The sequence below is a fragment of the Patiria miniata genome, unplaced genomic scaffold (assembly GCF_015706575.1).
Source record: "Patiria miniata isolate m_02_andy unplaced genomic scaffold, ASM1570657v1 HiC_scaffold_5, whole genome shotgun sequence".
NCBI classification, from domain to species: domain Eukaryota; kingdom Metazoa; phylum Echinodermata; class Asteroidea; order Valvatida; family Asterinidae; genus Patiria; species Patiria miniata.
Genome location: NW_024037072.1, coordinates 17,093,642 through 17,118,645, shown reverse-complemented (window position 1 = coordinate 17,118,645; position 25,004 = coordinate 17,093,642). Strand labels below are relative to the sequence as shown.

The 25,004-nt window shown below is 40.9% G+C and overlaps 1 protein-coding gene and 2 long non-coding RNA genes across 3 annotated transcripts; all 3 read left to right on the top strand.

Annotated features, from left to right (window-relative positions):
• Positions 1-14,889: 14,889 nt before the first annotated feature.
• LOC119742076 lies at positions 14,890-17,348 on the top strand. Its single transcript, XR_005272805.1, has 3 exons — positions 14,890-15,147; positions 16,008-16,244; positions 17,287-17,348. It is a non-coding gene; the product is annotated as an uncharacterized LOC119742076 (long non-coding RNA).
• A 293-nt stretch (positions 17,349-17,641) lies between these two features.
• Positions 17,642-19,095, top strand: LOC119742077. Its single transcript, XR_005272806.1, has 3 exons — positions 17,642-17,752; positions 18,237-18,310; positions 18,853-19,095. It is a non-coding gene; the product is annotated as an uncharacterized LOC119742077 (long non-coding RNA).
• A 1,748-nt stretch (positions 19,096-20,843) lies between these two features.
• On the top strand, positions 20,844-24,782 carry LOC119741254 (tyrosine-protein kinase receptor Tie-1-like). Its single transcript, XM_038217007.1, has 8 exons — positions 20,844-20,922; positions 21,087-21,197; positions 21,438-21,625; positions 22,580-22,702; positions 22,908-23,019; positions 23,926-24,022; positions 24,145-24,244; positions 24,705-24,782. The coding sequence occupies exons 1-8, from the start codon at positions 20,844-20,846 to the stop codon at positions 24,780-24,782; spliced, it is 888 nt and encodes a 295-aa protein (XP_038072935.1).
• Positions 24,783-25,004: the final 222 nt, after the last annotated feature.

Genomic DNA, 25,004 nt, shown 5'->3' with positions numbered 1-25,004 from the left:
AAATATGACAGAAACAGATATTATTGGCGGTGTACAGACATTTTTAATGTTCAGAGCAGTTCCTGATTTCAGGAATAACATATTTTTAACTTTATGTGTACTTTTGTTTTAATTTCAGGTATTGCTACACCAAGATACGAACGTGCAAGGGCCCGGTCAGTCAAAAGAGGCTTTGCTGCCTTCACCCATCCTTGGATGTAAACGACAACACAAAGTCCAGCCAGACTGACCTATCGGGATATGACATCATGAGCATGCAAACTGAAATCCAGGAAATGAAGGAACATGTTGACAAATTAAATAAAAAGATACTAGAAACAGAATTTAACGAAACGTCATTTGATTGAAATGATGAGAAAACCAAATTTCTACACAGGTCTCATCAATTTCTCTTTGTTAATAAACCTGTTTTGTCTGGTGAGGTCTTATATTCCAGCTCATGGGAACTGTAAACTTTCTCCGTTTCAAATGTTACTTCTTAGTCTCATCAAGCTTAGGTTGAATATTCCGTTTAAAGATCTTGCCTACAGATTTTCTTTATCTGCTTCTCGTTGTTCTGTTGTTTTTGACACAGTAATTGACATATGGTACAACAGATTGTCCTTTCTTGTCAAATGGCCAACACGTCCACAGCTAAGAAAAACAATGCCTCTAAGTTTCAAACGAAATTTTGAAAAGAAGGTAACTGTCATAATTGACTGTTTTGAAGTGTTCATTGACAGGCCAGGAAATTTATTAGCAAGATCCCTGACATGGTCACACTATAAGCATCACAACACCATCAAATTTCTTATAGGTATTGCTCAGCAGGGTGTTGTAATCTTCTTATCCAATGCATGGGGTAATTATTGTTCGTTTCAAAATGGTGGTGCGCGTTGCTAAAAATCTCCAAATAAAATCAGCTTATCTGATGAAATGTGTATAAAGACATTGTTTTAAACAATGAAAAGGAAAAAGTTGAATGTAAAAACTGCTTCAAAATTACCGTTGAATTAGTTAAGAAAATTGTGAAATTTTGCAATGGAAGATTTTAGAGATCTGTGTTACAATTATTATTCTTTTTGGGATGAGAACAATTTACTTGGATTGCATTTTATATGTGTGACTTTTAATGGCAATAATATTGCCCCTGAAAACCGTTTTAAGAATGAAATAAAATTACACTCCCGTAATGAATGTAAGTGAAGGGCTGGGGCGGGGCGTGCAAACCCGGCCCTTCCTGTATCCAACAGTACAAAACTGCATCTGATATACGGCATATGTTATAGCCTGAGGAGGGACAATGGAGAAAAAATATTCTGGCTGTTGTCCCTTAAAAGCTGCCGTGAATTTAAATTAAAGGACAGCGCAACAACTGCAGGAATATTATTTTTGTTGATGAAAAAAATAAAACACAAACAACACGCACCAGCATTTTAAAACGGAAAATAAATACGAGAAATAAAATGGATCAAACTTCGAAATGAACGTGCAGCTTGATAACCCATATTGAATTTTGTTGGGGAAATAACTACTGTTTATGTTAGCGGGCCTTGAAGCGCGCGCGCCTGGCGCACGCACGCCTTTGCGCGTGTGCGCAGCAGTTACAAAATAATTGTTCGATTTCATATCAGTTTCTTCATTGTTTTTTTTACATGTTTGTGAAAAAACCATCGATCAAATAGAAGTGTGCTACAAATGTCAACAAAGTCGTAAGTTAATTGAAATACTATTTATTGATTTGTTCATTTACAAACTGTGCATGGATATTTATGACCAAAATATGATGTAAATACTGTAGCTTAATTGGAACTTATCGTAATGTTCCTATTGTTTTACATATTTATTATTATAGATTAAACGAAGTCATCACCCGCCGTGTGAGTTTGTGACAAAATCTTTGTAGCACAAGCCGCAGTCATCGGTATCTTCTACAGTTTAATGACTGATGGTGCCGTCGGAAACACTAGTATTGGCGCTAACGCTAAGCTCAATCGACTCTTCCAGTTCTGCGAAGGAGAAGCTTTGGCAGTCATCCGTTGTTGCGCCATGATGCAGCCGGATGAAGGTTACGCCAAGGCCAAAGAACTGCTTCGAGAACGTTTCGGAAATGGTTATAGAATTTCCGAGACCTGGGTAAGAAGACTTACAGAAGGTCAACGGATCATGCCAGGAGACTGCAGAGCCGTTCAGAAAATGGCGGATGAATTGAGAAGCTGTACACTTGCACTAAAGGCTATGGACAAGTTGGACGAGATCGATACCAAGAGGAGTCTAGCTTTAATTGTGAAGAGACTCCCACAGTACCTCCAGTCGAAGTGGCGTTCCATGGCAGTGCAGCACCTCGATGAGACCGGTCGTTACCCTAGCGTCGACAAGCTTGTGAAGTTTACCAGCAAGGACACTCGGGAAGCGGTGATACCGTTAAATCCCCCGACGTGTACCGCATGGCAGTACACCTGTTTGGAGGCGTGTGGAGCCCCAGTTTTGCCAACGTTGCCCTCAGACGGACGGCAGAAGATAATGTGGACGACTTCAATGCCGATGTTCTGGCTACAGTGAAGGAGAACTTCTACGTGGACGACTGCCTGAAGTCCCTAGATTCCGAGGGTGAAGCAGTTGAGACGGTGAAGCAGTTGACTGACATACTGGCGAAGGGAGGTTTCCGCCTGACAAAGTGGATTAGCAATAGCAGAAGAGTAAATGAATCCGTGCCGCCGGAAGAGAGAGCAAAGGGTGTCAAGAACCTTGATCTTAGTCAAGAAGAGCTACCTGTTGAGAGAGCGTTGGGAGTCCATTGGGATACTGAGCACGACTTACTCAGAATGAAGATCAAGTCAAAACATGGTAGTCAGACAAGAAGAGGCTTACTGAGCGTCATCTGCTCAGTGTATGACCCATTGGGGTTTGTTTTCCCGTACATCCTTCGGGCGAAACTCCTCTTTCAGGACGAGTTCCAAATCGTTGGCAAGAGCTGGGATGATCCTTTAGAGGCCGAAACTCAGGATCACTGGGCGAAGTGGTTAGATTAGCTTTCTCTTTTAAAAGAGTTTGCTGTTGAAAGATGCCTCGTGCCAAGCAACTTCGGAGAGATAAGTGAATGCCGTTTGCATCACTTTTCAGATGCCTCTCAAGATGCGTGTGGGAGTGTATCTTATGCTCGTTTTGTCAATTCTGCGGGAGAAATCCACTGTAGTTTTCTGATAGGAAAATCACGCCCGGCACCTTTGAAGACGATGACGATACCCAGACTGGAGCTTTCTGCAGCAGTAGTAGCTGTAAAGATGGAGCAGATGCTACGAAGGGAGCTGAAACTGAACGTCTGCGGGTCCACGTTCTGGACTGACAGCATGCTTGTGCTGCAGTACATCAAGAACACATCAAAGCGCTTACACACGTTTGCAGCCAACAGGGTGGCTGTCATACATGATGGTTCATCTGTTGACCAGTGGCGATATGTAAATACGGATTCAAATCCTGCTGATGACGCATCGAGAGGTCTGGACGCGCACAACATGATCTCCAAAGACAGGTGGAGAAAGGGACCAGAATTCCTCTGGCAGGATGAGAAGAGTTGGCCAGCAACTCCTCAAACTCCAAATCTTCTCGAGACGGATCGGGAAGTGAAGAAAGTAGCAGTGTCACGAGCTACGGGAGGCGCAGTGACAGCTGATCCTGTGGCAAGACTTATCAGCAAGTATTTCAGTTGGAACCATCTAAAGAAGGCTGTGGCGTGGGTCCTGCGTTGCAAGAAGTGGTTGATTGAACGCAGATCTCGATCCATATGGAGTGGAAATCGACTGACCGCAGCAGAGATGGATGATGCAGAACTTGCTGTAATAAGATACGTGCAAAGAATCAACTACGAGCAGGAGATCCGAGACTTAGAGAAGGGGAGACGTTCAGTCCAAAGGCAAATTTCCATCTACAGTCTTGAGCCAATTATCGATGACAACGGTGTTCTGAGACTAGGTGGTAGGCTCAGACAAGCGCCCGTAGAGCAGAGTCGAAAGTTCCCTTCGATTCTACCTAAGCATCATCATGTGTCAACCCTGATTGTTCGTCATGCACATGATACCCTGTTGGGTCATTCAGGCAAGGAACATGTACTCTCTGTGGTGAGACAGCAGTATTGGATTCCGAAGGCCCGGTCACTGATCAAGAATATCTTGAAGCCATGTGTTGTCTGCAAGTGACTGCAGGGAACACCACAGAAACAACGGATGGCAGATCTTCCCGAATGCAGAGTTACTCCAGGAAAACCTCCATTCAGTTATGTGGGTTTTGATTGTTTTGGGCCTTTCTATGTGAAACGTGGTAGGAGTAAAGAGAAACGCTATGGATTTCTCTTCACGTGCCTCTCCACAAGGGCCACACACCTTGAGAGTCTCCATTCACTGGAGACAGATTCATTTCTGAATGCCTTCATGAGGTTCGCAGCTAGACGAGGTACACCAGAGATAGTGCTCTCTGACAACGGAACCAACTTTGCCGGAGGCGAGAAAGAAATAAGACAGGCCATCTCTCAACTCGAGAAGGATAGTCAGTTGTGAAGCACATTGAATGGAAGCTCAATCCACCTGCAGCTTTGCACATGGGTGGTGTCTGGGAACTGTCAATACGGACCGTACGGAAGGTGCTAGGAGCACTTCTGAAAGACCAAGTTCTAGACGACAAGCGCCTGAGTACCATGTTTTCTGAGGCCGAAGCCATAGTCAATGATAGGCCAATCACCGCTGTCTCTGACGACCCGAATGATTTGGAGGCCCTCACGCCGAGTCATCTGCTCAAATTCAGACCTGGGCATCCAATGCCATTGAGTGGTTTGACGGGCGGAGACAAATACCGGAAACGATGGAGACATGTTTAGTATTTGGCAGAGAGGTTTTGGAATCGATGGATTTCCGAATACTTACCAACCCTGCAGCGGCGGCAAAGATAGATTGAGCCACAAAGAAACATCAAGTCAGGCGATATTGTGTTGGTCAGAGACGACAACACTACTCGAGGCCAGTGACCAATGGCACGAGTAACGAGGACTTTCCCTGGCGTAGATGGACTGGTACGCAGAGTGGAAGTTCTGACACGTGGTGGCATCCTCAAGAGGCCAATAACCAAACTTTGCCTTCTAGAAGGCGAACTGGATAGAAGATATCAACAACTGAGTTTTACTCTACCAATTATAACTTAAGTTTTGTTTTGTTTTTTGGATTTCTGGTTGACTGAACATTCGGAAAGAATTTGAATCACTTTAGCCTTTTGTTGGGGTATTTTAAAATGTTAAACTGCATAAATTTGGTTATTATAATATTAATTGTTATTAATTGACTAGTGGTTAATTGAATGTGTAAATGTTGGCCTGTAGAGCAACGTTTAAGGGGCCGGGATGTTTATGTTAAAATTATTTGTCAGCGGACGTTGAAGCGCGAGCGCCTGGCGCACGCACGCCTTTGCGCGTGTGCGCAGCAGTTACAAAATAATTGTTCGATTTCATATCAGTTTCTTCATTGTTTTTTTTACATGTTTGTGAAATAAGCATCGATCAAATAGAAGTGTGCTACAAATGTCAACAAAGTCGTAAGTTAATTGAAATACTATTTATTGATTTGTTTATTTACAAACTGTGCATGGATATTTATGACCAAAATATGATGTAAATATTGTAGCTAAATTGGAACTTATCGTTAATGTTCGTATTGTTTTACATATTTATTATTATAGATTAAACGAAGTCATCACCCGCCGTGTGAGTTTGTGACAAAATCTTTGTAGCATAAGCCGCCGTCGTCGGTATCTTCTACAACAACTACAGGTCAAAAATATTACTTTTACGGACATAAAAATATATCTTTCCATACAAACCTACCGGAAAAAAAAGTGCGCGTAACGCAACTTTTGGCCCACGCGCTAAAAAAATGGCGCCGCCCATGGCAGAACGTGCGTCTGTACGCACTGCCGATCTAGTCTTTTTATTCTATATCTATGAAATTTCCCCGTTCCCGCATGGACGCTCTACGCGCAGTAGTGTGCAAAAAACGGGGCAAAACGTGCGTTACGCGCACCTACATTCCCGTAGGTTTGTGCACAAACTTGCATTTTTATGTCCGTAAAAGTAACTTTTTTTGACCAGTGGTTATTATGTCTCTCACAAAATTCAATATGCAATTTCAAGCTGGATAGTCACCTCGAAGTTTGCTCCGTTTTTCCCTCGTATTAATTTTTCGTTTCAATATGGTGGTGCGCGTTGCTAAAAATCTCAAAATATTATGTCAGCTTATCTGATAAAATTGTGTATAAAAACATTGTTTTAAACAATGAAAAAGAAAACGTAGAATGTATAAACTGCTTTAAATTAGAGTTGAATTATTTAAAATTAAAATTGAATTGTTTAAATGGATGATTTTGGAGATTTGTGTTACAAGATATTATTATCTTTTGCGGGATGAGAACAATTTACTTAGATTGTAGTTTATATGTAGGACTTTTAATGACAATATTGCCCCTGAAAACCGTTTTAAGAATGAAATTAAATCACACTCCCATAATGTTCCAGCCTTCTGAATGCATTGGCTGATTCGAACCTTTTGGGAGGACGGCTTGAGGGGTACGGATGATGGGTGTGTTTATTTCGAAAAAGCGTCGGGGATATTTGGCCTCAATTTGACGCTAAGAGTGGTGGCGTGACCAGGCTGGGAGGGGGGGGGGGCATTGGTAGATGGCAACATCATGAAGATCTTAAAAGCGAGATCGGGAAAGCCGATAGAAGAGAAAGTGGGACATTGAAAGTTACATTTTGCAACGGCAAAGAAAACCACCGCTGCTCATAGGGAAACGAGATGGGTAAACCGTACGAACGATTTAAAAAATTAAGCCTAAAGTTTATTTACATGTGCTCTACCCATTTTTCAACATTATGGGATTCTTGCGCCTTCTTGAAGATTTTCAGATGCTGGATCACTAGAGGAGAGACTAACTATGAGGAGGGACAATGGAGAAAATTATGTTCTGGATGTTGAAAATAGCACTTAAACAACAGGATGCAAGGTTTTTCTTAGCAACGCGCACCAGCATTTTAAATCGAGAAATAAAAACGAGAAATAAAATGGACCAAACTTCGAAATGAACATTTTGTTCTCCATTGTCCCTCCTCAGGATATGACATACGCCGTTATCAGATACAGTTTTGTACTGTTGGATACTGGGAGGGGGATGCACGCCCCTCCCCCAGCGCTTCACTAAAAAAATAGCTCAAATAAATTTGTGTGATTTTGCTCTCCTCTAGTGGCGTCTGCAGCATCTGAAAATCTTCAAGAAGGCGCAAGAATCTCATAATGTTGAACAAAATGGGAAGAGCACAATGTAAATGAACTTGAGGAGTTAATTAGGTTTTTTTAATCGTTCGTAAGGATTACCCAATTCGTTTCCCTATAAGTAGCAGTGGTTTTGTAAATTTCTCGTTGCAAAATATAACTATAACCGTCCCGATTTCGCTTCTATCAGTTTTCCCGATTTCGGTCTTAAGATCTCCATGATGTTGCCATCTACCAGCGCCCCTTCCTCCCAGCCTGGTCACGCCACCGCTCTTAGCGTCTAATTGAGGTCAAATATCGTATCACCGATGCTTTTTCGAAATACATGTATGCTCAACAACACATTCATTATCCGTACCTCAGAAGCCATCTTCCCAAAAAGGTTCGAATCTGCCAAGCATTCAGAATTTAATTTTGTCCTTAAAACGGTTTTCTGGGGCAATTTTATTGTCATTAAAAGTCCTAAAAATAAAATGCGATCCAAGTAAATTGTTCTCATCCCAAGAAGGATAATAATTGTAACACAAATCTCTAAAATCATCCATTGACTAAACATCTCAAAATTTTCTAAAATATTTCAACAGTAATTTATAGTAGTTTTTACATTTTACGTTTTCCTTTTCATTGTTTAAAACAATGTTTTATACACATTAATAACATTTTATATAAGCTGACATTTATTTGGATATTTTTTTTCGGCAACGCGCACCACCATTTTAAAACGAAAAATAAATACGAGGGGAAATTGAGCAAACTTCGAGGTGACAACCCTGCTTGAAAATGCATATTGAATTTTGTTGGATGCATAATAATTACTGGTAAAAAAAGTTACTTTTACGGCCGTAAAATGCAAGTTTGTGCACAAAACAACGGGAATGTAAGTGTACGTAACACACGTTTTGCACCACGCACTATTGCGCGTAGAGCGTCCATGACGGAACGGGAAAATTTGTGCACACTCTGTGACGCGTATGCACGGGCTGCCGATCTAGTCTTTTTATTCTATATCTATGGGCGCCGCCCATGGCAGAACCATAGACATATAATGGAACACGTTTAAAGTATGGGCGTAAATCGAAGCCATACGCATAGATATAGAATAAAAAGACTCTATATCTATGGCCACACGATAATTCGCGCATCGCGCCAAGCCGCGTGACGCAGCCCGTTTTGCTCACAGAATTTACAACGTAAAAGCAGTTAATCTCGTGTCTAGGTTTTATTATATGTCTATGGGCACAACGCGCGTCTGTACGCACTGCCGATCTAGTTTTCGATCTAGCACATCGGCGTGTGCGCGTAGTATAGCGAGTGCGCGCTCTAGTTTTTTTTTTTTAAAGCTCTATCGTACACGTGCATAACATTGCAATATATGTTACTCTGTACATCAATACCTGAAAGCTTCATTCACTCTGCTTGATTATTCTCGGAATTAGAAATGTCAAATAAAGGTATACCAGGTACATTTTGCTAAACAAAATATTCACATAACTGTTTTTTGTGTGTGTTATGTTTCATCTTGCTCGCAACAGTCCATTGTTGTAGATGGCTGAGTTTATTCTGGCATGCTGAGAGTTTCATCGTGATCAGTTAAGGCCTGGCTTAAATTCAGATCGTAAACGCATGTATAATGTTGTATCACAGGAATAGTAACAAAATCGATATTGATAATCACTGAAAAATTACTTGGTCCAATGTTGGGTCCCGTGAGGAAATCCAGCATGCAATATCTACCAGGAGCAAAGAGCACCGTTGAACCGAAAAGATTGTAAGCGATCTGAGAAAAACTACATAATCAAGGAAGTAAGGAAGTTATAGCCCCTAACGTGATCAATTTATTGACTCTTATCAAACAATATTGTGATCGACTCTATCAAACGCTCAATCGAAGACACCGCAAATTAAAGATGAGCATGACCCTACATCTGCGATCATGCGCGATGGGTAATGGTGCTGGTCTGGTGATTGTGACGATTCCCCAGTTGGCAGAAGAACTTGAAGTGAATGGTCATGGTTTATATATAGGCGGGTTTGGCCACGGGGGCAAAAAGGGCAGGGAAATGTAACGCGATCTCAGCTTCCCCGCTGTCAAACTCATTAACGGTACGACTACAGTCTGTTAAGATGAGTTAAGCTTCACCGTGCAGCACAAAAATAAATGTAATACAAGCCCATAACTTGAAAGCTTAATCAATGCCCGCAACTTTTCAGTGGAAAGGTAAATCATGCAGTCAATGAGCTTCGAATTGCGGCACTTTTAGGTTACAGGGTTAAAAAAGTACTTGTAAACCTTAAAAAAGATTAAGGTAATTTATTGATAAATGGACATAGCATTTTGCTCCTATCTTTCAACAACAGACTTTAATTTTTAATAATTATGCACTGTTTTAGCTTACTTGTACCACCAGTTTAAAATTGCGGTACATGATATTTTTACAATTTTTAATCCACGAATGTGCGCAATTTCTTACTCAAACGGTCAGTGTTTTTCTCGGAAAGTCATGTCGACGGCAGCTGCTTCCTTCCCCCCCCCCCGCTTTGTTATGAAATCGGTGTCAAAATAATTGCAAGACATTTGTCTTAAACTTCTTGAAAGCTGGACACGAATTTGTGGAAGTGTGCTGGTTAAAATTAAAAATAACCCCTACACGGGCGTGGCTCGTATATGAAAACACTGTTTCGAAGATAAGCATCATTTTCATAATTTGATAAAGCTTGTGAATTTCTCTCCAAATCGTTTTAAAGAAATTCAAAAACAATTTGCGCCGTTAATGTTCATGTAAAAGCAAGAATTTGCCCTTTTCATTCGAATTTTTTCCAAATGGTCCTCAAATTGACCAAAACCCCAAATAAATCGTGCTTCATAGACACTAACACTATGCAATATGGACCTGCTGAGCATTCCAGGGATGTTTTAAGATCATCTTGTAGGTCTAAAAAAACAAAAAACTGACGACTGTGTAAAAAAAGCGGGGCAATGAATCTTTATTATTTTGGCATCCCAACTATAGTTTTGCTTGATCACCAAGTTAAAGCAAGGATTTCTCTACAAATTTAAATAATATTTTATTGACACCTTTCAAAAGTTAAGTGTTAAGATCAAACGACATTAAATTCTTTTTATTTTTTCCTCTTCATGCAGTTCCCGCCACCAGTCTCACCATAGCTGTTGATGGTGTAGATCAATCTTCCGGTGCAAATGTGACTGTTAAAGAGGATACTGACGTCACACTTACCTGCACAGCACTGGGATTAACGCCACGGGTGTCCATAGACTGGTTTAACGGCGGCAATCCTCTTACACCTGACACCGAAACGATCCCGTCGGACGGTGAGGCAACAGATACACGGAGTACATACAGCCCCTTCATCCCAACACGACGTGATGATGGGGGCAGGATAGAATGTCGCACAGGTGGACATCAAACTACACAGTCTGAATTCATATCACTCAATGTTCTGTGTAAGTTATTTCTATTTGTATTGTATTTGCTCTTTTACCTGGAATAGCGTTTTGAAAAAAGTTGATTAATTTGTACATGCATACCAGTTGTATAAAAGCAAATCTTAACGTTTGGTCAATTAAGATCACACGTTTGAATCAGAGCTAATGAAAATCAATTAAATGTAGTGTTTGATTCTGAAGATCTGAACAAAAAGATTATTGTTTACACTGACTTGTCTACAGTTTTGTGATCATGTATGCCGGAGAAAAAAAAACAGACGCTCTACTTGAAGTCTAGTTATCTGACTCTACTTCAGACGAAAAAGAGCAATTTATAGTCGTCAGGTAGTTGTCAGGTCATCTGCTTTGTACCCGTTCACGAATGTGTAACTGATTGCAGACAAAATGTGGACTAACTAAATTTGGGGAATTAAGGACAATATTTAAAAAACAAAGTCATTTCCGTCGCTGGTCGGCCAACCATCATTGGAAATCGACACACACAATTTCGTTTTTCTTAAAAATTTCATCATACCAGGTGCCATGATTTTACAGGACGCCTAAGACTATTATTCATTTACGATCTAGAAAATATTTCATAAAAATTTGGAAGATTTGTTTTTGTTTGCATATGTTGTTCATTACCTCCAACCCAAATGTACGTACTGTGGCGGATTGCTCCCGAACCCAGTTACTTCCTCGGACCGGAGACTAACGAGCAGCCTCAAGGCTAAGGGATGCAAGTTCGTTTTGGTGGAAATATACCGCCTAGGGAATTGATTGGTTAACTCTGCTCAATAAGTCAAATAAACACAACAGGACACCTGATTTCAGACCACAATAATTTAAATATGGTTTATTGAATCGACAATTGCCTTATGAATGATTGATAATTAAATGACCTGATGAAACTTCTTGGACTTGGGGAAACCTTATATTATTAATTAAACTTGCTGTATGGCTTACTACCCGGTGTGCAAGGCTGACTACCTCGCAGCCCGAAAAATAATGTTGTGCACTGCATACGGAACTCATACGCATCTCATACGCAATGGATGCGCTGAATTCGTTACTTGTACGCTAGATGTGCGTCGCACATAAGTAAAAGTGACTGAAGCCCCTGTCACACCTTTGCGTATCCTAATTTCTTATGAGTTCCTTATCAAAAATTTTCAATACACAGCCGTACGCTCAATTAACGTCGAAATGTTTTAATCACTTTGACTTATGTGCGACGCACATCTAGCGTACAAGTTATGAATTCAGCGCATCCATTGCGTATGAGATGCGTATGAGTTGCGTATGCAGTGCACAACATTATTTTAAAGGCTGCGAATAGGTCAGTATGCAGTGCGCATGCCGAGCGTATTCCCGACGCACCCGACTTATGCCGACCGCATGCTTGACGCACTTCTGAGCGTATTCCCGCCGCATTTCCGCCGCTCCGATGCGTTGCATCTGCGCTGCAAGTACGCTATGTATACGTCCAATACAGGCGGCTCATATGCTGACGGGGTGCGTCACGAACACATAGCGAACTCGTAACGCACTCGACCGATGCGGGACCGATGCGCTGCGTATTTTTAACTTATGACCTGCGTAACAGCGTACGCAGCGTAGTTTTGTGCATGCCCAAAACTATCCTGCGTACTGGGCTGTACCATGCATATATCTGCGTACATAAAACCTACACAAAACGATAGAGATGCATATGAGGTGCGTATTGTGCGTACGACTGCGTATGAAAAAAATGTCAATGCGCAACTCATAAGGAATTAGGATACGCAGAAGTGTGACAGGGCCCTCTAACACACTAACTGACTAAAGCCCCTGTCACATTTTTGCGTATCCCAATTCCTTATGAGTTCCTTATCAACAATTTTCAATACGCAGCCGTACGATCAAGAACGTCGAAATTTTTTGATTATTTTGACATATGTGCGACGCACATCTAGCGAACAAGTAACGAATTCAGCGCATCCACTGCGTATGAGATGCGTATGAGTTGCGTATGCAGTGCGCAAGTTCGCCATCTGTGCGTTTCTCATAAGTTACGAATAAGTACAATGCGCTGCCCGCTCGCAGGACGAGCGGTACTAATTCGTGCAATACGTCGCTATGTATACGTTTAATATAGGAGGTCAGCGTATTGCCGCGTATGAACGGCTTATCCCTCACGAACACATAGCGTACTCGTACCGCGCTCGACCGATGCGGGATCATTGCGCCGCTGCGTATTTATAACTTATGACCTGCGTAACAGCGTACGCAGCGTAGTTTTGTGCATGCCCAAAGCTATCCAGCGTACTGGGCCGTACCATGCGTATGCCTGCGTACATAAAACTTACATAAAACGATAGAGATGCATATGAGGTGCGTATTGTGCGTACGACTGCGTATGAAAAAAAGTCAATGCGCAACTCATAAGGAATTAGGATACGCAGAAGTGTGACAGGGCCCTAACCACGTGTGTACGTCTCCACAGCACACAGAACAATGCTGGGCGACGCGCAGCCAATCACATATCTGCGCGCAGTCTTCGCTCGTACCCCCCGCCCTGCAAACAGGACGCTGGGATACTCTGATGAGCTTCACAGAATCTTGTGAAGGAAGTGGCCTATGACCTTTGTATAAAGCATCTGGCTGCAGCTGTTCAAGACCGCAGTTAGACTATGTGCGCAAATGCTATCCGAAAACTTCCTATAGAATTGCGCACAATCCATACCGGATGTGATTTCTGTTTCTTTGCGGACCATGTGGACAAAATTTTGAGCGTCGCATAATGCAATCCGACCGTTCGTGATTCGAAACGGAGCCTGAGCGAGTGACGGGAATTGTAAATTTACAACACAGATAAGTTTTGCAGAGTTTCCAACATTATTACGCTTTTCAACGAGAAAAAAATCTCTATTAAACTGGAATACAAGAGTAATGAATCAGTCTTAACGGCCGTTTCAAACCTTGCAGAGTCATGACCTTGATGACGCGCAGGTCACTTGTGACGTAAAATCCAACCAATCAGAGCGTGAATTCATCAGAGTATCCCAGCGTCCTGTTTGCAGGGCGGGGGGTACGAGCGAACGCGCAGTCACGTACACTCATGCTCCACCCCGTGACATTGCTCACTGGGGGAATATCCCTAAATTGTGCTAGTCTCCTAACCAGCCTACATGTTTATAGAACACTTTCGCCACAGTATACAAATCCAAAATGTCAGACAGTATGTCGTTTCAGTCGCAGTAGTATCTTGCTCAAAAGACTTCCGAGAATTATGTTACAGGGATCAAAACATCAGACTCTCTGTTTTTGGGGGGTATTTTTTTTTTCAGTTTGAAAATTATTTATGGTCGTTACAGAGCAGACTTCAATGTTTAAAAGTTGTACTTGAAATAAGTCAATGTATTTTTCTTTTTACAGCTTCTCCGGTGGTAACATCCCTGAAATTCAGGGACGGAATCATCACTTGTGACGCAGATGCCAATCCACTCAGACACGTTGAGTATTACATCATTCTAAATGGCACCAAGCCTAGCTCACCTACGGGTAAAACCATGCCATTCAATTTCGAGGACAATTACTGCACTGAGGTCAGCTGTAATATCACAAATGCGATTGGAACTGGGTCACGGAAACTTGAAGAACCGCTTTGCCCAGGTGAGTTTTCGTCGATTGTAATTAAAGAATTCACATGATGCAATTTAGTTGTATCTTTTAATTAAAAAACACTCATAATTTATTTCTTCTGAGCATCTGTATGCTTTTGTGATATTCAATTTCCGCACTCTTTTCACATAAATTAATTTGTCCCGGCTGTAACATCTGAGTTGATGAGACATTCATTTCTTTTAACATTTTCTTCCATAAAACCTCGCCATTGTCATTCTGTGTCAGAAATTTTCTATAAGTAAAACAAAATATGAGTTTGAGATTGGAATTTTCTTTTGAAATTCATTACTTGATCACAATTCTCACTATACACATTCTCGGTTTACATTTCAAAGGTGTTGGTCGCGTATTGCTTTGGACGACAGAAGGTGTAAGAAATGTTAAGATCAAATAATATTAACTTTTTATATGTTTCTGTTCATGCAGCTCCTGCCAACAGTCTCACCATAGCTGTTGATGGTGTAGACAAATTCTCTGGTGCAATAGTGACCGTGACAGAGTATACTGACGTCACACTTTCCTGCAGAGCCCTGGGAGCTATACCACGGGTGTCCATAGACTGGTTTAACGACGGCAATCCTCTTACACCTGACACCGAAACGATTCCACCTGATGGTGAGGCAACAGATACACAGAGTATATGCAGCCCATTCATCCCAACACGACGTGATAATGGGGGCTGGATAGAATGTCGCACAATAGGACCTCAAACTACACAGTCTGAATTCATTTCCCTCAATGTTCTGTGTAAGTTATTTATATTTATATTGTAATTGCTGTATTACTTGGAATAGCGTTCTGAAAAAGTTGATTAATTTGTATATACATACAAATTGTATGAAAGCACATCTTAACGTTTGGTAAACTAATATCACCTACACAAAGACATCTGAATAAGAGCGAATGAAAATCAATTAAATGTAGTGTATGATTCTGAAGATCTGAACAAAAAGCAAATATTGTTTACACTGATGACTTGTCTACAGTTTTGTGATCACGTATGCCGGAAAAAAGAAACAGACGCTCTACTTATAGTCTATTTCTCTGACTCTACTTCAGACGAAAAAGAGCAATTTACTAAAGTCAGGGAGTTGTCAGGTCATCTGGTTTGTATCCGTTCACGTATGTGTAACTGATTGCAAACAAAATGTGCACTAACTAAATTTGGTGGATTAGGGACGATATTCGAAAAACAAAGTCATTTTCCGTCGGTGGTGGGCCAACAATCATTGGAAATTAATACACACAATTCCATTTTCTTGAAAATGACATCATACCAGGTGCCATGATTTTACAGGATGCTTGATATTATTATTCCCTTACGGTCTAGAAAGCATTTCATAATAATTTGGAAGATTTTGGATGTTTGCATATGTTGTACATTACCTTCAACCCAGATGTACATACACAAATCCAAAATGTTAGACGGCATGTTGCTTCAATCGCAGTAGTATCTTGCTCAAAGGCTTTCGAGAAATATGTTACAGAGATCAAGACTTTAGGCTCTCTTTTTTGATCAGTGTGAAAATTATTATTGGCCGTGACAGAGAAGGATTAAATGTTGAGAAGTTTTAATTAGGCTAATAATATATATTTTTCTTTTACAGTTTCTCCGCTGGTAACATCCCTGACATACAGGGACGGAATCATCACTTGTGACGCAGATGCCAATCCACTCAGACACATCGAATATTACATCATTCTAAATGGCACCAAGCCTAACGCGCCTACTGGTAAAACCCTGGGGTTTAATGTTGATGACAATTACTGCACAGAGGTCAGCTGTAATGTCACAAATACGATTGGAACTGGGTCACAGAAACTTGAAGAACCGCTTTGCCCAGGTGACTGAGTTTTCGTCCAATGCAATTAAAGAAATCAAATAATTTAACTTGGTGATTTTCTTTAAAAAGTCCTTCCACTAAAAAAATAAAATTCATTTATTCTCGAGCGATCCTACTGTCGACGACAAATAAATGCAATTTTCTATTTCAAGTTTTCTGTCACATTAATTTAAACTGTTTATAATTCATCCAGGCCCTATAATATCAGTTGGAACAATTTATTCCATTTTGAACATTCCGTCACCGACATCACGAAGTAACACTCATCTACATACCAGTAAAAACTAGCAATCGGAGAAAACGGCAACTAAAGTTGAACGCCTTCTAAAACAACACTGTGCGTCAAAACGACAGAGTATTTTCAGTTGGGTTTCTCGTTGTGGACACTTGATGAATTGAATTTATTAAATCTGCTGTTTTTCACTCGTTTGTGTATTAAATAAACAAGAAATAAGAGAAAAAAGATGAGTGTTAGTTCGTGAAACCGAAAAAGCTGCGAAACTGTTAATTTTCGTTTTCACGAAGTAACACTCTTCAATGTATTTAACACGAGGAAAGTGCAACTTCAGGTCAGCGCGCGCGCGCTCATACAACTTGTTACAAGAAGAGTGTTACTTCGTGAAAACGTTTTGCTCACTTATGAGCAGAGTGCGCGCCATGCATTGCAATGGAAAATGGAACTTGAGTGTTACTTCGTGAAAACGAAAATTGTCACTTTTGCGCAAAAGTTGCCATGGATACTTAGCGTAATTATTAAAGTAAAGCTCTTGAAGCTTTGAAACTTCGTGCAATGGTAGGCCTTGATGAATAATGTTTAAAAATCCAAAAAACTGAAAATCGAAAAAAATATGCTTTAACACGGTAGAGTGTTACTTCGTGGTGTCGGTGACGATTTTTTTTCAATGAAACTCCCGTCAAAACATTCCTGACAATGCCATTCTTTGTCAAGCAATTTAGTGTACGGCGAAAGATTTAGTTTCAGATTGGAATTTCATTGAGGAATCTCATTATCTAATCAAATATCTCGGTTTACATTTCAAAGGTTTTGCTCGTGTATCGCTACCAACAACAGACGGATTAATTCAAAGCACCAGTACCACAGACTCCTCCAGGAAGCAAGGTAAGTTTTGCAACATTGAAAATGAATTAGATTTAATATATTAAGTGCGCCTTTACAACATGATCATTTACCAGATAACCTTACATATATGAAAACCTTGGCTTTGTGGTTTTTTGTTTCAAAAACTTGACGATGCAGTTATCACTTGATAGAGGCCATTCAGAGAGTCCGCAAGATATAACAAAGGATAACATAGGCCAAAATGTACTGATTGATTACGAAAACTGACATAATAAAGCTCATGTTGTCTTACAGCTTCCTATCCTGTAGGCATCATTATTGGACTTGTATTGGCAGCCTTTGTCATTGTGGGTGTCGCTTGTGGTATTGCTATTGTCATATGGAGACGTCGTCAGAGACCATTGGAAACCGGCGTACAAGATGGCATGTAAGTCAATGTAAAAGGCTACGTTGAGGCAGAGACTAATATTTTCTGTGAAAGTTTGAAACCCTAAGTTGTGATTTTCCGTTACTAGACGTTTTGAAATAGGCTTCATAACACAGCTTTTAAGGTACATTAATTTTCCTTCAATAAACTTATGTCTATTATCGCACCCAGACAGAAGGATAAAAAGTACCAATCTGACAGTTTTTGTTGTAATTAAGAAAAGCTGTTTTTGGAAAACCCAGCATCAACCTACCGGTTTTAAGCATGAACCAATAACAGTTAACTTGATTAAAGTATAACACATCAGCACCTGTAAGACATTGCGATACTTTGTGTTTATTCACTGAAAAGATCAATAAAACCGGAGAGTGTTCTGGCTGGTTTGGACGCTACAGCCCACAGCGAGTAATAAATAGGGCGTTTTCAAGCTCTACAGTGACAAGGGGGTAGAGACCATTTCTGTTCATCATTATTTTCCTTTCAGAAATGACATTGTATCACAAGGAGCAGACAATCACAACTCGCCACTGCCTGCCAGTGATCACCATCATCCGAACGGTAAGCACCAGAGAGTAGATGCTGTAAAAAAGGACAATAATGAACGAAATTGAGAAAATGGGTAGGAAAAAGTCAAATAATTAATGAAAGGGGTCTGACGGTCCTATCTTACCAAGATCTTCTTCAGAGGCAAATTTAAAAAAGATTGTTGAAATAAAAAAAAAACCACTACACCGATGTATTGTGCCATGACGGTTAGTAAATCATGTACTCTTTTTAACTTCCCTTTTTCTGAATTAATCCTGCGTCTTGGTCAGCTTTGACCTAAATCACTTCCCGGACAGTGTATCAATGTTCGAATATATATTAAGACACTTTCTATGTCAAACGGCTTGGAAGTGACACAATGTCAGATCAAATCATCAGGGTCCGGCTCGAATCCGACAGCGACTTTGGATGGTAAACATGTGTATGGGATAATAACATCGAATTATTGTTAGTATGTTCTGCACTGCACTAGATGAGCATTTTCAAGTTGCACTTGCCAGATGTATGTCTCAAATTCAATTTTAAAATTGAGTAAATCTAAAAATGTGTTTCAGACATTCCACTGCACAAAATTGCCACAGCGGAGGTACGCGAGAGTGTTCCCAATGAAGACAGCGTTGAGCCGGAGGCATCAAACGACGTGGAGTACGGCAATGTAGGAAAGGAACTCTCTTTCTCACGATATCTTCTGGTGATCGAGAATGAGCTGGGACGAGGGCAGTTCGGCAGAGTGCTTTTGGGAAAGGCACTTGGGATCGAGGAAGTCGGAAAAGAAACGAAGGTTGCCGTTAAAACCGTGAAAGGTTTGTTGTCATTTATAGTAATGTCATTCAACAAATCGGGGCTTTGTGCATTGGAGAGATTTTTTGGATGCATACTGTTAAGTGATTTGTCTTGATGACAATCACAGCAACATATTGATTAAACACCTATTGGTCTTTACTTGATCAAATTTGCTTTTTGTCGCTTAAATTTAAATGGTATCTGTATTGCTTTCCCTATTTGTAAGCACCTTCCGCCCTTCTAACTTACATGCTGCCTACAGCTCTTTCCAACTAGTCCAGAGGGACAGTTTCTTGTGAAAGACACGTGTTTGAGTGTTCATGGTGGAGCTCGAAAGCTTAAAAAACAAGTGCACTAAAAGTCGATCGTTGCATATATTCAGTGGCGTAGCCACGGGGGGGGGGGGGGGGGGTGGGGGGGGGCGACCGCCCCCATGAAACCTTGTCGCCCCCCAGTCGCCCCCACCCCCCACTGAGATTTTGAGTTTCTAAAAAAATTATCATTGATCTAAATCTAAATAGTCGCGAATAATCCACATGATGACCACTGAGAAACGACCCTTCGACCGGCGACCGCGGACCAGTAAGCTGACAACCGGCGTGACATCGCGCATAATGATAATCTAAAATGCGTATTAACACCCACTGCACTGCTCGCATACACCACGGAACACGTATTATAGACAGGTGGTCCGTGGGTCACACAGTTTCAGTCAGCGATATCACGCGAATCGGCCACGCACAAACTTTTTCCTCCATTCATATAAGCTAAATAATAATAATAGACCAATTAAAAATCCTTGAAATCAGTGGCGTAGCCAGGGGGGGGGGGGAGCAAATTATCATTGATCTACATGACGCCATGGGCGTCAATCCTGGGGGGACAGGGGGATTGGTCCCCCCCACTTTTTGAAGGGTGGGGGACACAATATCAAATGTCCCCCCCCAGATTTTTGAACTCGTGTCTCATTTACAGGGCCCTATTATGTACTACAATGTATCTTTTGCTTAGAAAATATTGGTTAAAGTGGTCAGAAATTGCCTCAGATAGCACCACAGAGCATTTAGAATCCAAATTTTTGGAGGCCCTTAAGAGGGCCCCGAACCCCACGCCTATAGCTCAGAATTCTGGTAGCTGATTCAATGGCTCCAACCTCAAAAACAATGTTCACAAAATTTTCGTATACCTTTAGCTGAGAAAACCTCGAAAATTATGTTTAAATTATTATTTTTTGTGCTAAGATAATTATTGGTTAAAGTGGTAAGAAATTGCCTCAGATCACACCACAGAGCATCGAGAATCCATTTTTTTCGGGGCCCTTAAGCGGGCCTCGAACCCCACGCCTATAGCTCAGAATACCGATAGCTGATTCAATGACTTCAACCTCGAAAACGATGTTCAAATAATTATCTTTTGCTAAGAAAATATTAGTTAAAGCATGGAGGAAAGTGGTAAGAAATTGCTTCAGATCACACCACAGAACATCTAGAATCCATTTTTGTTCGGGCCCCGAACCCCCACGCCGTAAGGGCTTCGCGCTTCGCGCTTCGCCCCCCCCACTTTTGAGAAGCGATTGACGCCCCTACATGACGCCCCCCATGAAATGTTCCAGCCCCCCCAGCGCCCCCCCCCCCCCACTGAAAAATTCCTGGCTACGCCACTGCATATATTTTATAACCAACAATGTGGATTATCGCAAAGAGTGTCTTGTCTTCATTGACATACTGCTAGTCTATGGTATGAACCGGTATAACCCGGTAGCATGAGTAGGCTGTGTCTTTCCACTGGATCTTCCAGACCTTTGATTGTGTTTCGCTTTGGCCCCTTGGTCCCTGTCATTGGTAAATCGACCCAAAATAGGCCCCTTCTCGACGAAAGGATTCATGTGACGTGAGGCCAAGGCTTCAAGTGGTTGGGACATTCAAGGCTTTCATGTGATGAAGCGGCGATCCGGAAACTTCTCGTTTCTAGGCTTTTAATAACTGTCTAATCGATTTATATACAGAGGGCGCCGACAGACACGCCAAGAAAGAGCTTGTGGCCGAGTTGCAGGTGATGAACACAGTTGGCTCTCATCCAAACGTGGTCAAGCTGCTGGGATATTGTATAGAAAAAGGTATATGAAAAATTTCACCGAAAAGTCCGATTCCATTCTGACTAAATCTGTGGCAGAAGATCATTACAGGCTGACATTTTCACCTCCAGTTTCCATTTGGGTGTTCCCTTTTCCGAGTATTGGAGGGATTACCAATAAGTCTTGTGACCCTGGGCTGGTGATTTGGAAGAGATAAAGAGTACAGCCACCTACACAAAATGAGTTGTGACCGACTTGAGCCACTTATGTGATTTATTCTAGATCCCGTGTACGTGATCGTTGAGTACCTTGCTAAGGGTGACCTGAAGAGTGTTCTGATGGAGTATCGAGACAAGGACCCAGGGACAGGTTACTCCAACCTACCTGGCTTGAGCAAATCACTGTCTAGGACATTGGTCAAGTTTGCATGGGATGTGGCAAATGGAATGGCTTATATATCCTCACTAAAGGTAAAACAAATCAATATATCGATTATTGGTACACATGGTCATTGAAATATCGATTATCAGTATGCCACGGTCACTGCGCACGTGAAATCCAATGCCACACCAATCACGGATGTGATAGTCAAATCAGAAGTCACTACTATACTGGGCGGCACATTATGTGAATCGATCTATTTTTTCTCTACTACGCTTATAGAACCGGTGCACTCGTTAATTATGCTGATCTTGGGTGCATCCAAATTTCGGTGTTGGCAACTGCGTTTATTCTAAGAGGCATAGAGGAGCAACATCCTATCCGTCTATGACCAATGGGTTCTTCGTCGGGCACGATTAGTTATAAGTTTGGAAAGCTTGTATATTAGGTCAAGTATTTCATCTACCACAAAATTCAGGTGGTGGGCTGCGTTACAACTGATAATGTAATAACCAACCGATAATGTAACAACAATTGACCGATACTGGATCACTAACCAATAAAGTTACAAAAAAATGACTAATAATGTAGTAGAAAGTGCTATTCTAATTAACAGTCCATTGTTGTGACATTATCAGTCCTAACCGATAATGTAACAAAAATGTACTGATAGTGTAGTAACATTTTCACTGTCGGTCAATTTTTGTTACATTATCGGTTACTAGTGAAACAGTATCAGTCAATTGTTGTTACATTATCGGTTGTAACAGCTTGTCAGGGTAAAAGGCCAAGCGTTCCTGTGCTCGTTACTGGGAGTAAATTCCACCAAAGTCGGTGAGATGGGTAACATAAGTAACAAAACATTGTCAGTCACTCAATGAGATAGAAAGTAAGATGACACAAGACCATCAAGAATGATCTTTTTGAGATCAGAGACAATCTTACTTTCTGCATTTGCTTCTTAGTTTGTTTTACACCAAGCTGCTTGTTGGTATAATGAGTGGATTTATTTAGATTTTCCGTTGCATTATTATTTTTTTCAGTATGTGCATCGTGACCTTGCCGCTCGTAACGTGCTGGTGGGAGAAGATATGGTGTGCAAAGTGTCTGATTTTGGACTGGCCCGTGACGTTATGAACACCCGCATCTACCATCGAGAATCACAGGTACCATATGAATACAGGTTCAGCAATATCTATATAGATCCGTCCAAACGAGACATCATCAAACTTGCACACTGTATACATCTATTTGATACGAGCCGCACAATTGTCAAACGACAGCATTGCGAGATCACAGTTTTAGCTTAAAACAGTTCCAACATAGAACTTGAAAATTGAAAACATTCACAATAGACTTACCTGTCCGCAGGGTCCTCTTCCAATGCGTTGGATGGCGTTGGAATCCATTTTTGATGACGTGTACACAACAAAGAGTGATGTATGGTCTTTCGGGATCCTGCTGTGGGAGATTGTGACACTTGGTAAGTACAAGACTGTAACATAAATTCGTATTTAATTCTAATTTAATTTTATCAATTTATTAGACATGCATTTTGCACTCTCTGAAAAAACAAACAAAGTCAGATGACATAAAGTACACTACAGTAATATTAAAGTAAGGACAAATTATGAAGGCAATTATAAAATAATACTTAACAACTAATTTGTTAAATCAAGGTTAATAATTAAGGAGCATATACCTGTTCACTTCAGCCAAGGTTTGTAGGTGGAACAGCCTGAACAAATTGTTCAACGTAAACGAAACATAAAAAAACCCAAAAGAAACAGTCAGACACGCAAACGAAAGACAGACGAATCAAACGCAGTAAAGTCATAATGTAATGAAGCTGAATAAAACAAAGATGGGGAGCTAGGCAGTAAAAGAGGTGGATAATTTGGCGACATCGTAGACTTAGTTTTGCGACCAGCAGGCATTTTCCAAGACAAGAATGTGATTGGCAAGGATGAGATTGCTGTGTGACTTGCATGGATAAGATGAGCTTAGGGATCTGGAACGTGAATATTTGTATTGTGATTGAGCTCAGAGGTGTACGTGACTCACTAAGTCAGTCGCATTCTTGATACTTGATATATATATATACATACATGAAAATTCAAATTGTGCACCTTGAACAATAGAGGACAATAGGTCCACTTTTGATGTGCGTATACAATACATAACGGGTATCGTCCTAAAATGCTCGATTATAAACAAAAGGGGTTAAATAGAAGGTCCGCGATTAAAGGTGTTTGCAGAATGTGTGCATGTTCCGAACGATTTTTTTAAAACATTGTCACAATAAAGATTTTTGACCATGTTGGCTGAAATTGTATACCGTGGCGAGTCTCTACAGTCAAATGTTTAAATACACCTCTATTTCCGACAGGTGCGCGGCCGTATCCGCTGTTGAGAGCAAAGACAATGATTAGCCAATTACAACAGGGCTATCGTATGCCGAAGCCTCGACAATGCAAGAAGCAGCTGTAAGTATTGTCGGTTTATGCGGAACTCTCGGAATACTTCAATTTTAATGCCATTACCCTTTGAAGATAGGAAATTTCAAAGTAGACATGGAGATTTAAAAAGTGGTTGTTGTTTGTTTCAGGTATGACATGATGTGCAGCTGTTGGCAGAAGAGTCCCAAAGACCGACCCAGCTTTCAGAGTCTGTATCAGCAATTGGACGACATGGTGTCTGAAGATGCAGTAAGTGACACACGATCAGCTATCAGAAAATTGGAGTTTTCTATTAGCTATCACAGGACTTGGTCGATATAACATAGCTAAAGAGGAGGGACCAATATTTTAATGTTAGCAGGAATAATTGGTGCAGCACTATCCCAACCCTGCGGCGCGCCAAAAGGTCTTTCTCCGTAAACATTAAATGACGATGAGAATACATGTATCCCTTGAATGAGATTGAAAATCACAGAGCAGCAGACTGCTAGCTAGATATTCATGCTGCGTTGGATCTGGGACAGGTTATTAGAAGCGAGGAGTAACATACACGAGTTTTTGGTAAACAAGAAATACACCAGAACCAACGTACTGCATCATTATAAAACCTGCAGAATTAAATCATTCAGTGCATATAAAATGTCTTTTGCCATAGTTTTCAACACATAAATGTAACTCACGTAACATAATGTTATTTCATTTTTTTAAGGACTATATCATCATCACCGACCTTGAGGAAAGCATATACGAAGATAACATCACCGACGACACCAACGAGAAACTGTGATATTTAATTACTTCAAAACGCTATATCTTAAGATAGAAACTTTCAGATATTTTCATGTCAAGTTACTACAGCGCTATTATCAAATGCTGTGTGTCACTTGAATTTACGGAGTGCGGGGAACAGCTTTGGACCTACTGAAAAGTTATTTGTGTAACAGAAAGCAGTATGTGTCATTTCACTCTGTTACTTCAACTAGCCGATTCATTACGTGCGGGGTACCTC